The following is a 16597-nucleotide window of genomic DNA, read 5'->3' as shown; positions in this document are numbered from 1 at the left end:
TGAGGTCCTCGGAGGGACGGAATGTGGATGTAACGGTCATGATGGATGCGGAGAAGGCCGCTGATCGGGCAGAGTGGGAGTATTTATGGGAGTTATTGTGGCGGTTCGGGTATGGGCAGGGGTTTGTGGATTGGATTTGATTGTTGAACCAGGCGACGGTAGCTAGTGTAAGAACGAATCGGGTGACTTCAAGGTATTTTAGGCTGTATCGTGGGACGAACCAGGGATGCCCACTCTCCCCGTTGCTCTTCAACTTGGTAATCGAACCACTGGCAATGACACTTAGAGTGTCAAGGGGTTGGAAAGGGATAGTGCGGGAGGGAGCATAGGGTTTTGCTGCATGCAGACGATCTATTGCTGTATATATCGGATCCACTGGGAAGTATTGGAGGTACTATGGACATTTTGGTGGAATTCAGCCAGTTCTCGGCCCCACGAGTAAAGAAGGCACTGTTGGAGTGGGGGCGAGAGGGGAGCTGGCCTTGCCAAATTTAATGAATTACTACTGAGTGGCAAATATAACCATGGTAAGCAAGAGGGTTATGGGGGAGGGTCGATATGGGAGCGGACGGAGGCAGCCTCATGTAGGGGCACTAGCCTGGGGGCACTGTTGACGGCGCCTCTGCCGTTCTCGCCGGCCAGGTACTCCACAAGTCCGTTGGTGGTGGCTGGGTGAAGGCAGCATTGTACAAGAGTAATTTTTGTATCAAAATGGGGAAGGTGATTGAATATTGTGTAGGGTTTAATAGGAATGTGGAGGTTTTGTCGTGAATGGTATGAAAGTATTGAAAGCTGTAGTGAGGGCAAGGTCATCTCGTTTAAGGCACGGATGGACATGGAGGCGCAGCAGTGGTTGATAAGAGGACATTTTGGAGGTCGATGGAAGGTACTCATTGGGTCTTCTGGCGAGGAAGAGGTAGCTACAAGCAAGCTTTGATCTTCTGTCCACGGGAAAGGCGGTTCGGCAGCTGAGGCAGGCGAGAGCACTTGTGTATGAGTATGGGGAGAAGGCCAACTGCTTGTTGGTGGGCCAGCTCTGCCGGCAAGCAGCGACAAAAGAGATTGTTCGGGTCAGGGATGGGACGGGAGAGCTGGTGATTGCACTGGAGCAGGTGAACAAGGTTTTTGAAGAGTTCTACAGGGATTTCTAGAAATCAGAGTCGCCAGAGGATGCTCGGATATGACGGTGAAGTGTCATGAAGTAGGAGAGGAGGAGAGGGCAGGATTGGAAGAGCCAGCGGAGGTGGAGGAAGTGCAGGTGGCGATAGGGAGAATGCAGATGGGCAAGGCACCGGAGCCGGTTGGTTTACCGGTGGAATATTCTATAAAGCTTAAGGAAAGGTTGGCGCCACTTTTGGTGGAAATGTTTGAGGACGCAATGGTTAGGGGGGCATTGCCAGAGACAATGGGTCAGGCATCCATTTCATTGCTGCTTAAAAAGGACAAGGATCCGGTGGAGTTTGGTCATACAGGCCCTTATCTCTGTTGAGTGTGGATTCCAAGATTTTGGTGAAGGTGCTGGCGCTTAGATTGGAGGTGTGCCTTCCGAAGATAATTGGGGAGTATCAGACGAGATTTGTAAAGGGTATGCAGTTGTCGCCAAACGTGCGGTGGCTGTTGAATGTTGTGCCTTGTTCAGAAGAAGGAAGGGAGTTGGAGGTGGTGGTGATGCTGGATGCGGAGAAGGCATTTGATCGGGTCGAGTGGAGCCATCTATTTGCAGTGTTGGAGAAGTTTGTGGCATGGGTGAAATTGTATAAGGATCCAATGGCATGTGTGTGAACAGATGAAATGAATTATAGGTACTTCAGAGGGCAGTCGGGGGCATTGGGCCTTCCGAACTTGTACTATTACTGGGCGGCGAATGCGGAGAAGGTGTGGGGTTGGGGTAGGGAGACGGAGGCTTTGTGGGTGAGGATAGAGGCAGATTCTTGTAGGTGATCGGGGTTAGGGTGCTGGAAAAGCTCCTCCCAGATTCTGTCTATCCCACACTTGCTACTCATCTGATTAAAATACACGGGAAATCTTGCTTTTGATATTTTGAATTTTTCACCCCCATCTTTTGATTTTTTACAGGCTACTTGTGAGGCTAAGGACAAATTCACCAGCTGCTTGTGTATTTTGAACGCTGGTTGGCACTCCAGTTAAAACTAACCAATTTGAAAGAAGGGTCAAGATCCCTTGAGGCACTCATTAAATTGTGTTTGGAATGGCACTGTAGATCTGGAACATTTTTTAAAAACTAACTAGGTTGGGCAATATGCTTCATATATGTAATTCACTTCACATATGGAATTTTGTACAATCATAAGCATCCATCCAACCCGACTTCTGACTTTATGATGGAGGGAAGGTTATTGATGCAGCAACTGAAGACAGTTGGGCCCATGGAACTCCTTCAGCAGTGTCCTGGGGCTGAGATGATTGATCTCCAACAACCACAACCATCTTCCTTAGTGCCAGGTATAACTCTAACCATTGAAGAGTTTTTATCATGATTTCCCCCAGCGAGTATTCGTTGAATCTGTACTGTAACCCCAAGACCAATATCTTCTTGAGGTGTGATGTCCAGGACAGAACGCAATGTATTCCAGCCCCCGAGATAAACAACAACATCCATTCACTATTGTGATTGCTTTTTGCAGATGTTTACTGGCTTTTAATAATTTGAACATTTGGACATCCAAACTTCTTTACTCCCCCAAGTTCCTAGTTTCCTACCATTTTAGGAAATACTGCAATTTATCGTTCTTTTTTAAAATAAATTTAGAGTACCCAATTAATTTTTTCCAATTAAGGGTTAATTTAGCATGGCCAATCCACCTACTCTGCACATCTTTGGGTTGTGAGGGCGAAACCCACGCAAACACAGCGAGAATGTGCAAACTCATCACAGACAGTGACCCAGAGCCGGGATCAAACCTGGGACCCTGGCGCCATGAGGCAGCAATGCTAACTACTGCGCCACCGTGCTGCCCCAATTTATCGTTCTTAGGTCCAAAGTCAACAATCTCACACTTGTCCGCACTAAATTCCATTTACAATATTTTTGGTCATTCTCTTAGTCAGTTTCCTTTGGAACTTCCCGCTCTTATGTACACCACTTACTATCCCTCCTAACTTAGTGCCATCTGCAAACTTGGATATACCACTCACTCTGTCTTCACTCAAGTCATTAAGAAGAAAGGTGCAAAGTTGAGGACCCAGAGCAGATCCCAATGTGGTGTTCTACATCTTCACACTAACTACTTAACCCCCACTCCATGGTATGGCAATGGCATTACCATTGCTGAATTTTCCCACTATCAATATCCTGGAAGTTCAAACTGACCAGAAACTGATCTGGAGAAGCCATATAAATACTGTGGCTACAAGAGCAGGACAGAATTCTGAGGATAATTACAGATTCCTCCAAAGTCTGCCCACCATCTACAAGGCACAAGAGCATGATGAAATATCCCCCACATGCTTGGATGAGTGCAGTTTCAGCAGCACTCAAGAAGCTTGAACCATCCAAGACATAGTAGAGGGCTTGATTGGCACTCCACCTCCAACCTCTAATATTAACTTCCGCCATCACCTATGCACAATATTAGCAGTATGCACGATCTACAAGGTGGACAGCAACAACTCACCAAGGTTCATTAGGCAGTACCTACGAACCCTTGACCTCTTTCAGCTGAAAGGACAAGGGCAACAAATGTATGGGAACACCAGCACCTGAAAGTTCCACACACCATCCTGACTTGGAAATCTATCACTGCTCCTTCACTGTTGTTGGGTCCTTGAACTCTCTCCCTAACAGCACTGTGGGTGTACCTACACCACCTGGACAGCAGCAGTTCAAGGTGGGGGCTCATCACCACTTTCTCAACGGCAATTAGGGATGGGCACATCCCATGAATGAATAAATTAAAAAGGCGAGATGCAAAAAAAATCTCAAACCCAATCCAACCATTCCAGGTTTTAACAAAAGCAGGATAAAGACTAGCAGAAAACTCCATCCCAGATGGTAGGTTAGTCAATTAAATATAATGAGGCTATGCGTCTCAGATTTAACCTATTTTCCAGTTATCACTTGGCAGGCTCAGTTTCCTAGCTGTTAGGAACATGGCAGAGAAAGGGAGGCAAGTTAAACGATAAGCATATTTACTTGATTAGGAGCAGGAGAATTTTCTTCAAGTCCACTCAGCTGACCTTCTTCCATGCCAACCACCAGAAATATTATGTTCCCCACCTCCCACCCCCCTCTACCCTTCCCAAATAAAGGCTAACATAAACCAGGCCTCCTAGGTGTGCCAGGCCTGTGGCCTCCTTGACAGTGTTCCCTGCTTGACAAGGTGCCGAGCCTGCAATCAGGCTGGCTTCTGCAACTGAAGAAAAAAAGATGCGCAGTGTCATGAAACCATCCCACCATAACACCTTTACCCCAGTAAATGTCAGGGCCTATATTAAAACTTCAGCAATGTTACTTTGTGAAATATTTACAAACCACTCTAAGCACAAAGCTGTACAGTTGTATCCTATTCCACTCATATTGCACAACTGAAGAATGAAGGATGACGAGCCAATGTCTTTATAAGCAGGCCTAGGAAAAAATACATTTTACTTCTCTCACTTAGAGATGTTGCAAAGTTTACAAATTGGTGGTATTTTTTCTAATGGGCTGCTTGCTGTCAGTGAGGTTGGAAAACATGAAATAGCAGACTACCTTGCATTTGAGCACGGGCCAGTTCCTTTTGCAAAATTACTATCACCTCACGTGAAATGTATTTGCTTCCTGAGAAATTACTGCGCAAATAGAGATCCTAGCCAATTTGGCATCCCAGTTTTGAAATCTCCTTTGCTTCTACCTGCTGGGGAATCAGTCAGCTTTTTGGCAACATCAGGGACACTTGGCTAGCCCCCAGATTCCATGGGCTGGATTCTTTGCATCTCGACATCAAAATCCTGTTTGGCGTCGGGGCGGAGAATCCAGTTTCCCGCATGAAATCGGGAGTATGCCGCGCCGATTATCCACCGCCTCAGGCCATTGCATGAGGCCCGCCCCACTATTCTCTGACCCCGACCGGCTGAATTCCCAACGGCATGGACTACTCATGCTCCCACCGTCTGTGATACCCGCGTGGCGGCTGCGGACTCAGTCCGGGGCCGCCACAGACAGGGGAGGGCCGATCGGAGGGCGGGGGAGGGGCTCTTTCGGGACAGGGAGCTATGTGTGCGGGCAGTCCGGGTTGGCCGATGGGAGGCACTATTTCGGGGGTCCACGTCCGCGGGCTGAGTCCGCCATGGAGTACGGCACAGCAGCTGGAGGCCGCGCGGCCTCTGACCTGGAAATGCAGGGGGTCGTATCGGCAGCTGGAGCTGCGAGCTCCACGACAGCTGCCTGCAAGTCCCCTGCAAGATGGTGGATTGACGCCAGTTTTCCTGGCGTTAAAGATCACAGTTTTCACGACGGCATGGGGCATATTCCCAAAAATGGATAATCCAGCCCCATATTCCTCCTTTCGTTCACTTTGATGTAAATAAGACTGTTTGGTAAGTTACGTATACACATCCGAGCACAATGTCACCACAATGCTAAGACAGCAGCACAGCGATGTGATAAACTGGGTTGTCATATATAAAGATTCACAGCAAATTCACAATCATGTGTATTAGTACAAGAAGATTAATACTGGGACACCTTACCAGGAACTATCTGTAGATTTCATTTTGGAGGAAGTTAGAGTTCTTTGATATACATTTTCATTAATCATTTTTAAATAATGTTAAATGCTTTTCTTAAGAAATAAGTTTAAAACATATATATGTTACTATACCTGTTTAATTAGCATGTAGGTCTCAGACATGATTTTTTCAATCTTTCCAAGATCAACAGTCATAACCTTTTGACCTTGCTGCCAAACCCTGTATGCATCCAACAGCAGTGTTTTCCCAGATTCTGTGTCATCTATCAGTTTTCTTTTCCTGCCTGTTTTTCTGACCACCTGACTGGCCATGACATGTGATGCACCTGTTGATCCTTGCTGCTTTGAGCTAATGCTCAACTCTTCCAAAGACAGTTCAGTAGGTTTGCAATCAGGACTCTTTCCCTCAATGGCACTAATAGCTTTGTTGTGCTCTGTATCCAAACCACTGGGAGGTTTGAATGGAAAATCCAATTTTCCCTGTTCAACAGAGCCATCAAGTTCCATTGGTTCCTCAATGCCAATGCATGCTTTGCTAATGTCACCCAATGCTGCATCATTTTTGTCCCCTTGCTCCATGTTCATAGCTTGCGGGGATTGGCCTCTTGGAATATCCTTCACCCCATTTTCTGTATTTCTTGAAGGTCCATCAGAGTTGGTAATCTTCTTGGCTACAACACCCTTGTGCTCCTCAGCAGTGGGCTTGTTCGAAACATCTGTCGTCATCTCCCCCATTGGAGAGCCTGAAGATTTTGTAATCGGGTCTTCAGAAATCTAAGCAGTAAGACAGAACAATGGAGAAAACATTTAGAACATAGAACATAGGACAGTACAGCACAGTACAAGCCCTTCAGCTGACCATTTATCCTAATCTAAGATCAACCTAAACTACACCCCTTCAATTACTGCTGTCCATGTGCCTCTCTAAGAGTCGCTTAAATGTACCTAAACACCCCTAACGACTCTAACTCCACCACGTCTGCTGGCAGTGCATTCCACACACCCATCACTCTGTGTAAAGAACCTACCTCTGACATTCATTTGTTACATGAATGACAAAAACACGGAATCCTAGAATGCAGGAGGAGACCATTTGGCCCATTGAGTCTGCACTGGCTCGCTGAAAGAGCATTCTACCTAATCCCACTCTCCTGCCGTATCCCTGTAACCTTTCACATTATTTCTTTTCAGGTAGCAATCAAGTTCCCTTTTGGATACCTCAATTGAGCTTGCCTCTACCACCCATTCAGAAAGTTAATTCCAGACTCCAACCACTTGGATAGATCCAGTTAACTGTCAAACACTTTAACTTGATGCTGTTCCTTTTCTTGCAATATTAAGGTGGCGATTCTCTGAGCCCCACACCGGGCCGGAGAATCGCCGCAACCACGCCACAATGCTCCGCTGTCGGCGTGCGATTCTCAAAGGTGCGGAGAATTGGTGCCATTTGTGACGACGCGTTTGGTGCGGTGCCGGCTGCGGGAATGCCAATTCTCCGGCCCGGATGTGCCGAGCGGCCGCCCCAAAACGACAGAGTCCCGCCGGCGCAGTTCACCCCTGGTCGCTGCCGGCGGGAACTCTGCAGGAACGCTCGGGGGGTGGGGGGGGGGGGGGGCTGTGGGGAAGGGGGGGGGCTCCTTCACTGGCGGGTGGGGGGCTCCGATGGGGTCTGGCCCGCGGTCAGGGCCTACTGATCGGCGGACTGGCCTCTCCCCCCCCCCCCGGGGCGTACTTGCTGGCACAGCCGGGCCCTGAACACCGACCCCATGTTGGGTGTTCAGGGGCCGGCCACGTAAGAAGTTCCCCGCGCATGCGCAGGATGGCGCGGCCCAACCGCGCATGTGCAGGATTGAGCTGACCCAACTGCGCATGCGCCGGTTGGCGTGGCGCCCATTTGGTGCCACATAAGGAGGCTGGAGCAATAGGTCATGCCCGGGCCCTGTTCGCGCCGTCGTGAAACGCGACGGTGTTCAAGACGACGCGAACATTTGTCCTCAATATCGGAGACTCGCCCTCTAAATTCTTCCCTATCCCCTCCATCCACTATTTTTAAAAACCTGCAGACATTCATAATGTCAAGTCTGCGTGGGCTAGGAAAAGGCTCTCTTTGCTTTCTTTCTAGGTACTGCATTGAAGCTTTTGTTCTTTAATCACATGGTTGTCACTTTAAATCTTCTACTCCTACCACTACCAGGAACAATTGTCTTCTCAGTGCACCAATTAAAGCCTGGTTTATGATAACACAGGATTCTAACCAATTGTTAAAGGAGAGTTCACTCCACCCTTCAGAACCACATTGTTTTTTAATAGGTGACAGAATTGCTTTGAGAAGCTTTAAAACATCATAAATGAAACACAACTTTAAAAAATGATCAAATCTTAGCGCCTTGATAGCACAGCTTTGACATTTATACCAAGTTCCCAACCAATCTTTCTGGAGTTGTTACTTATACCAAATGGAGAGAGAAAACAAACTAGAATGGGGAATGCTGCTAGTCAGCCTTACATACCATCTACTAGGGAAAAGGTCCATCAAAATACGCCTGACAATTAACAATGTCATAATAGGTACAATTACCCCAGATAATTCCTTCAAGTTGTCCTCAAGCACTTTTACTGTGAAAATTAATGCCCGCTTGGCAAGCACTTGACGATCCACATCACGCAAATACTTCCTGTGAGAAAAAACAGAGAGAAATACTATGACAACAGAATGAATGCATCTAGTTAATGGAACCATAGCGAACGAACTTCGATATGAACCACTTCCTCTACAACTGAATTCTAATTTCAATCAATTCTGCAAAAGAAAAAAAAAATCTTCAATTGGTCATAACCCTTATTCAAGACTTGGGGACAGGACTGAGGTACAACATTACTTTGATCATTGGGACCCAAGCCCCAACCTAGCAATGGGTGAAAATTTCTTTTCTCTGAAAGTCCTGTTCACCCATCACCCCTTGTGCTCATTGATCTATATTGGGGCCCAGTTCACAAACACTAGAATATTAAAAATCTTATTCTCATATTCAAATCCCTCCACAATTTTGCTCTTTCCCAACATTCTGAGAACACTGCTGATTACCTCTGGTCTCTTGTGCATTTCCCCTTTCTTTTGCTTCACCCCTGGCGTTTGTACCTTCATCTGTCCAGGTGCTATACTCTGGATTACCCCCTAAACTTCTCCACCTTTCTCTCCTCCGTTAGAGGATCTTTGAAACCTGACTCTTTGAGCAAGCTTTTAAGTCACCTGTCTTAATATCTCCTCACTTAGCTTGCTGTCAATTTATGTCTAATTATGCTCCTGTAAAGCATCTTCGGACGTTACATTAAATGCTTTATATGAACTCAAGTCATTGTTGTTAAATATAAATGCATCAAGTTAAAACCATTAGGGCAGTCTCAATCCGGCTTCCAGTGTATGTGAGCAAACTGCACAAACCAAGGTGAATTCAACACAAATTGGGTATAAATTGGGTAACAATCATGTTTCATTCAAACCACAAAGATATTGTCAACACAATGTGGAAGTAATAAACTCTTCATTGCTATACCATGACTAAAATATGGCACTCTCCAGATTACAATACATGGAAAAATGTTCCTGTCCCCAGCATCAAGATTATTCAACTCTAATGCAAAGGCATTACTGATTTGATTTTTAAATTAAAAAGCTCTGAACAACTTACCTGCATTGTGGCTCATTGAGTAAATGCATCAAATGTTTCGGTAATGAACCATACAGACCAGGAATGCTGTCTTTTTTTAGTTAGCTTGTGTCAATAGAAGACTAAAAGCTGCAATGTCCCTGGATTAGGGAAAGGGAAAGAAATCTAACATTTGGTTTCCAAGTTTGAAATAGATATAAAAAGGTGGCCTCTGCTCCTCTCACCCACTCTAACCTTCCTCCTTCTGAACTTGCTGTACTACACTCTCAGGCTCACCCCTGTCATCAAACCCACCAACAAGGGTGGAGCTGATGTTGTCTGGTGTACTGACCTCTACCTCGCAGTGGCTGAGTGCCCTCTCAGAAACTTCCTCCTACCTCTCCCCTGAACCATGACCACCAAGCATCAAGTTATTGTCTCCAGGACTGTCGTTGACCTCATCTCCTCTGGAGATCTTCCCTCCACAGCTTCCAATGTCATAGATGCCTAATGCCAGACAGCCCGCTTCCATCTCCTCCCCAAAATCTACAAACAGGATGGTTCTAGTAGGCCCATCATGTCAGCCTGTTCCTGCCCCACTGAACTCACTTCTTCCTATCTTGATTCCATACTCTCTTCTCTTGTCCAGCCCCTCCCACCTATACCCCCAATTCCTCTGATGCCCTACGTCATTTCAGCAACTTCCAGTTCCCTCTTCTTCACCATGGATGTCCAATCCCTCGAGATCTCCATTCCCCACCAGGATTGTCTGAGGGCTTTCCGTTTCTTCCTCGAACAGAGGCCTGAACAATCCCCATCCGCCACCACTCTCCTCCATCTGGCTGAACTTGTCCTCTCACTGAACAACTTCTCCTTTAACTCATCTCACTTCCTCCAAACCAAAGGCGTGGCTATGGATACCACTATGGTTCCCAGTTTTGCCTGTCTCTTTATGAGATATGTGGAACATTTCTTGTTCCAGTCCAATTCTAGCCCCTCCCCATACCCCACCCTAATAAAGCCATCTGTTCCCTATTCCAAGTTGTCCTTTGACACACTGCTTACCTTTGTTCTGCCATGAACACATTCTGATCTCTTAATATGCCACTATTAGCACCCTTCTTAGCCATCATCACCATTATTTACATTCCATTTGTCTTTTGTCCACAACATCTCAGTCAAACTCTCTCCAGCCTCCACCTATCACTGGCCTTCTATCCAGCCCCACTGCTGCCAACCCCCACATCACAACAGTATAAATCTTAGCCTATTTCTAGTTCTCTCCAGCTCTAACGAAGTCACCCAGACTTGAAACGTTAGCTCTGTTCTATCACCACAGATGCTGTTAGACCTGCTGAGATTTTCCAACATTTTCTGTATTTTAAAAAATATTTTTATTCAAATTGTACCCACCCATCCAAACTACCCCACCCCTTGACGGAAACCAGATCCCCAAAGTGCAAGATAAACAAATCCCATCTCTTGTGGAACCCCCCTCCCCCCCCCCCCCCCCCCCCATCTGTCCCTCTCAGAGCAAATTTCACCTTTTCCAAATACTCCATTAGATCCTCCAGCCACACCAAGGCACGAGGGGAGAAGCTGACCTCCAACCCAACAGGACCCGATTGTGAGGGATCAACGAGGTGAAGGCCAAAATTTCTGCCCCCGGACCCATCTGCAACTCCGGCAGGTCTGACACCCCGAATATGGCCTCCAGGGGCCCAGCTCCAAGTTGTGTAGAACCTCAAACACAGTGCTCAAAAATGACCCCCAGAATGTCTCCAACTTCGGGCAGGACCAGAATATATGGACATGATTAGCTGGGCCCTTCCAACACCCCTCGCAGACATCCTCCATCCCCTCAAACAACCAGCTCATCCTTGCATTCATTAAGTGCACCCTGTACACTACTTTTAACTGAATCAACCCCAGCCTTGCGAATGAGGTGGAAACATTGACCCCTCTGCACTGTAAATTCTATGATTCGCAGCACTTCGCATCCCTCCTCCAACACCATCCCCAACTCTTCCTCCCACTTAGCCTTAACCCCTTTCATGGACACCATAGTCTCCTCCATGATCCTACCATAAATCGCCGAAACCCCACCCTCCAGCCTCCCCACCGATTGCACCTTCTCCAGCAACATGGAGAACAGTGCCACAGGAAAGTCCTGAATGGTAGACAATTTCATTCCTATAATCTTTACTGCAGAATAAAATAAGAGCATAGGAACATATAGTTAGGTAGCGTTTTACTTGAATAGTTACCTACAAGTTACATAAAAATATAGGAGGAGTACACTTCAGCCCATCAAGCCTGCTCCATTATTCAACCAGATCATGGCTGAACATGCACCTCAATGCCATTTTACTGTGTGTTCCACATATCCCTTGAAGTCATTAGTATCCAGAAATCTATTGATCTATCTTGAACGTGCTAAATGATTGAGCAGGCACAGCCCTCTCGAGTGCAGAATTCTAATGGTTCACATCTCTAAGTGAAGAAATCCCTTCTCACCTCAGTCCTAAATGACTTGCCCCTTATTCGGAGACAGTGTCCCCTGGTTCTAGAACCCATTGCCAGGGAAAACATTGTCCTGCATCCACCCTGTGGAGCGTAAGAATTTTGTAAGTTTCAATGAGATCACCTCTCATTCTTCATAACTCTAGAGAATACAGACACAGTCTCTTCAATCTCTCCTCTTGGCACAGTCCAATGAATCAATCTGGTGGGCCTCTGCTGACTTCCCTCAGCAAATTTCTCTTTCTTTAGGTAAGGGAACCAAAACGTACACCATACCCCAGGTGTAGTCTAACCAAGGCTCTATACAAATGAAGTATGACATCTTTACTGCTGTACTCACATCCTCTTGCAATACCACTTGTCTTCGTAATTGCTTGCTGCACATGCATATTCACTTTTAGTGTCTTATGAACAAGGACATCCAGGTCTCTTCGGTCATCAATACTTCCCAATTTCTCACCATTTACGAAATACTCTGCACCTCCATACCTTCAACCAAAGTGGATAACCTCACACTTATCCACATTATACAAGGGCGGCACGGTAGCAGAGTGGTTAGCACAGTTGCATCACAGCTCCAGGGACCCAGGTTTGATTCCCGGCTTGGGTCAGCGTCTGTGCGGAGCCTGCACGTCCTCCCTGTGTGTGCGTGGGTTTCCTCCGGGTGCTCCGGTTTTCTCCCACAGTCCAAAGATGTGCAAGTTAGGTGGATTGGCCATGTTAAATTGCTCTTCGTGTCCAAAAAAGGTTAGGTGGGGTTACTGGCTAATGGGGATAGGGTGGAGGTGTGGGCTTAATTAGGGGGCCCTTTCCAGGGGCCGGTGCAGACTCGATGGGCCAAATGGCCTCCTTCTGCACTGTAAATTCTATGAATCTTATCTATGAACCAATACTCCATCTGCCATGTTCTTGCCTGGACAATTCTCCTCGAGGTATCTTTGTGCCATCCTCACAACACACATTCCTGTCTAGTTTTACTTCATTAGGAAACTTGGAAATACTACATTTAGTACCCACATCTAAATTATTAATATAGATTGTGGACAGCTGGGCCCAAATACTGAACCTCACGGTACCCAGTAGTCACAGCCTGTGATCCTGAGATTGACCCTTTTATTTCTATTCTGTTTTCTGTCTGCTAACCAATAATCCAGAATAATACTCCCGCGCCATGTGCTCTACTTTTGTTTCCGTAACCTCCTATTTATGAGCTTATCGAGAGCCTTCTGAAAATCCAAATACATCACATCCGCCAGTTCCCTCAAATATACTGCCAGTAACAGCCACAAAAAACTCCAACAGGAGTCTCAAACAAGATTTTCATTTCGTAAATCGATGACTCTGCCTCATCAAATGATTATTTTCTAAGTGTCTAGTTATCATATCATTTATAATGGATTTTAATATTTTCTCTATTACTGACGCCAGGCTCGCAGGTCTGTAGTTCCCCACTTTTTAATTTCCCCCCTTTCTTACAGTGAGGTAACATTTTTTACCCTTCATTTTGCACGCAGCATTCAGAATCTATACAATTTTAAAAGATAATTACTCTGGGATGTAGATCATCTGGTTCGAGGGATTTATCAACTTTCAGTTCCATTCATTTTCCCAGTACTTTGTTTTTACTAATATTCATAGATCATAGAATTTACAGTGCAGAAGGAGGCCATTTGGCCCATCGAATCTGCACCAGCCATGGAAAGATCAGCCTACTGAAGCCCACACCTCCACCCTATTCCTGTATCCCAGTACCTCATCTAACCTTTTTGAACACCAAGAGCAATTTAGCACGGCCAATCCACCTAGCCTGCACATCTTTGGACTATGGAAGGAAACCTGAGCACCCGGAGTAAACCCACGCAGACACAGGGAGAACGTGCAGACTCCGCAAAGAGAGTGACCCAAGCTGGGAATCAAACCTGGGACCCTGGAGCTGCAAAACAACTGGGCTAACCACTGTGATACGGTTCCGCCCCCAAATTAATTTCCTTCAATTCGTTATTCTGACTCATCCCTTTTATTTCTGGAAAATGTATTGTATTTTTCTCTGTGAAGACTTCTCTGCCATTTCCAATGCTCTATTCTCCTGTTTCTGTCTGTAGTAGACCCACATTTGTCCTTGCTAATCTTTTCCTTTTTACATTCCGCTTGAAGCTTTTCCAGAACTTTTACAGGGCCACTCCTTCAGCTGGTTGGGTGGGACTACTTCAGCCTACTGATTACACCCTTTAATCCCGGTGTCATCCTGAGATTGATCAACATGACATGATTGCAGAGCTAACAAAACTGCTTGAAATGTGGAACTTGAAACCATGGAACAGGGTTGATGCCCGCTTTCACTGGTTCAGGCCATGCAGATTATGCGTTCTATCTTTTGTTGGAGGTAATCATAATTTCCTAAAGGTAGGGATAGGAACATTTGTTTGTTTGCAGCCCTACTGTGTGACATTTGGCACTTGAAATAACGCAAGTTGTGAATGGCCAAGGTTACAATGTAATTACCTGAACATTGGTTGGGGACTGGGTGTATACATTTTTCAGTTTACATCAAAGTCAACCACCAACAGCCTCATCTATTGAAACAAGCTTTGGCAAGTTTATAACTGACACTAGAGAAGGTCATACAGAGTTCATTCAAGCCTGGTGTTTTTCCTGCAGTTTAATGAGTCATTGTAGTAAATGTGCCATTTCCACCAATTGCAGCATGATGCCATCAAAAAAACACATATTCCCATGCCCCACTGTCAGCATTCGGTAAGGACTGCCCCTCCATGACATCCTGGTCCACTCCTCCATCACCCCCAGCTCCCATCCCTTCCCAAGGCACCTTCTCCTCTCATCTCATGGCCTTAATATCTTTGCTGCAATCGTTCCTCGCTCCCACCAATCACTGACCTTCTACACTGCTGCAGCCCCTCATACATTAAATAATCCATCACTTTCACCCCCTCTTTAGCTCTGAAGAAGTCATATAGACTGGAAAGCGTTTACACTATTTTCTCTCTCCACAGATGCTGCCAGACCTGCTGAGTTTTTCCAGCATTTTTTGATTTTGTTTTGGATTCCAGCAAAAGTAGTGCCTTGCTTTTATTTGAATTCTCTCTACTTCTATTTTTCCATCTTGACACAAGTTTGAACATGGATGCACTGGTGATATTCAGTAATTGTGATGAATGTGAGAAATTGTCAGATTTCTAATTTTTTTTTGAAATAATGTTATTAAAACCTGGGTTAAGATGCACACAGACAATATGACTGCTGGAACAGTATTAAGGTGTTGTAAAAGTGAGATAATCATTGACTTGTACGTGAAGTGCTCTGCTAACAGATCTTGAGAACCATTTACTTGTTTACAGATAGCTAGCTAATGGAATATTGTTTACGTTTTAAGGGCGCCTGGAGTGTCGATAATTTATAAGGAATATTGTGTGTTTGCTCCTGTCTAAACAAGTCAAGGGACATTTTTGTCTCACAGGCATGCCATATGCTGTGGTTGCAGCTGGTGTAGTTAATGGGAGGAGCAGGTCTGTCTGAAGAGTCAGTATGTCCTAGAATTCTATTCTTAAAAAGTGTTTCAGTTTAGTCCTGAAAGGTTCTCTCTCCAAAGATTCTGTGCAGAGAAAAGCAAGTAAAATTCTGGTCGATAACTTTATTCGTGAGTGGTATTTAATATATATTGGTTTGCTCAACTGGAATAATTTGACTGGTTTAGGAAGTAAGGTTTCTTCTTTTACTTAAGAACTGTTGTAACTTAGGCAAGAGTGAGGTATTTGTAGTACACCCGGGTGATCAGGAGGAGGGAATTGGGAGATTCCCATTTAAGAGGGCAGTGAAGAGTTTCAGATACCTGGGGGTGCAGGTAGCCAGGAGTTGGGGGACTCTCCATAAGCTTAATTTTACCAGGCTGGTGGAGCAGATGGAGGAGGAATTTAAAAGGTGGGACATGGTGCCGCTATCGTTGGCGGGTAGAGTGCAGTCCGTCAAAATGACGGTTCTCCCGAGGTTCTTGTTCCTTTTTCAGTGTTTGGCCATCTTTATCCCTAGGGCCTCTTTTAGAAGGGTGACTAGCAGCATCATGAGCTTTGTTTGGGCGCATAGGACCCTGAGGGTGAAGAGGGTCTTCTTGGAGCGGGGTAGAGATGGGGGGGGGGGGGGGGGCTGGTGTTGCCCAACCTCTTGGGGTACTACTGGGCGGCCAATGTGTCGATGGTGTGTAAGTGGGTGATGGAGGGGGAGGGTGCAGCATGGAAACGGATGGAGAGAGCATCCTGTGGAGATACAAGCCTGGGGGCCGTGGTAACGGCGCCGTGGCCGCTCCCTCCTACGAGGTATACCACGAGTCCGGTGGTGGCGGCTACCCTCAAGATTTGGGGGCAGTGGAGGCGACATAGGGGAGAAGTGGGGGGCTCGATGGAGGCTCCGTTAAGGGGGAACCATAGGTTTGTACCGGGGAACATTGATGGGGGATTTCAGGGTTGGCACAGAGCGGGCATCAGACAGCTGAGGGACCTGTTTATTGATGGGAGGTTTGCGAGTCTGGGGGAGTTGGAGGAGAAATTTGGGCTCCCCCCGGGGAACATGTTCAGGTATCTGCAGGTAAAGGCATTTACTAGGCGGTAGGTGGAGGGATTCCCTTTGCTTCCCGCGAGGGGGGTGAGCGACAGGGTGCTTTCGGGGGTCTGGGTCGGAGAGGGGAAGATATCTGATATCTACAAGGTTATGCAGGAGGCGGAGGAG

The 16597-nt window shown here is 46.3% G+C and overlaps 1 protein-coding gene across 4 annotated transcripts in view; it reads right to left on the bottom strand.

Moving 5' to 3' along the window:
* Positions 1-16597, bottom strand: part of cabin1 (calcineurin binding protein 1) — a 696151-nt gene that overhangs the window by 212746 nt on the left and 466808 nt on the right. For all 4 annotated transcript variants that reach the window (XM_038793568.1, XM_038793562.1, XM_038793549.1 and 1 more), the window contains 2 exons: positions 8269-8365; positions 5823-6464 (listed from right to left, as the gene is read on the bottom strand). In XM_038793568.1, coding sequence (XP_038649496.1) covers positions 5823-6464; positions 8269-8365 — 739 coding nt within the window. The remainder of the gene's footprint in view (positions 1-5822; positions 6465-8268; positions 8366-16597) is intronic.

The sequence above is a fragment of the Scyliorhinus canicula genome, chromosome 1, assembly GCF_902713615.1.
Source record: "Scyliorhinus canicula chromosome 1, sScyCan1.1, whole genome shotgun sequence".
Classification (NCBI taxonomy): Eukaryota; Metazoa; Chordata; class Chondrichthyes; order Carcharhiniformes; family Scyliorhinidae; genus Scyliorhinus; species Scyliorhinus canicula.
The sequence above is the reverse complement of the archived record's forward strand: the minus strand, read 5'-3'. Positions and strand labels throughout refer to the sequence as shown.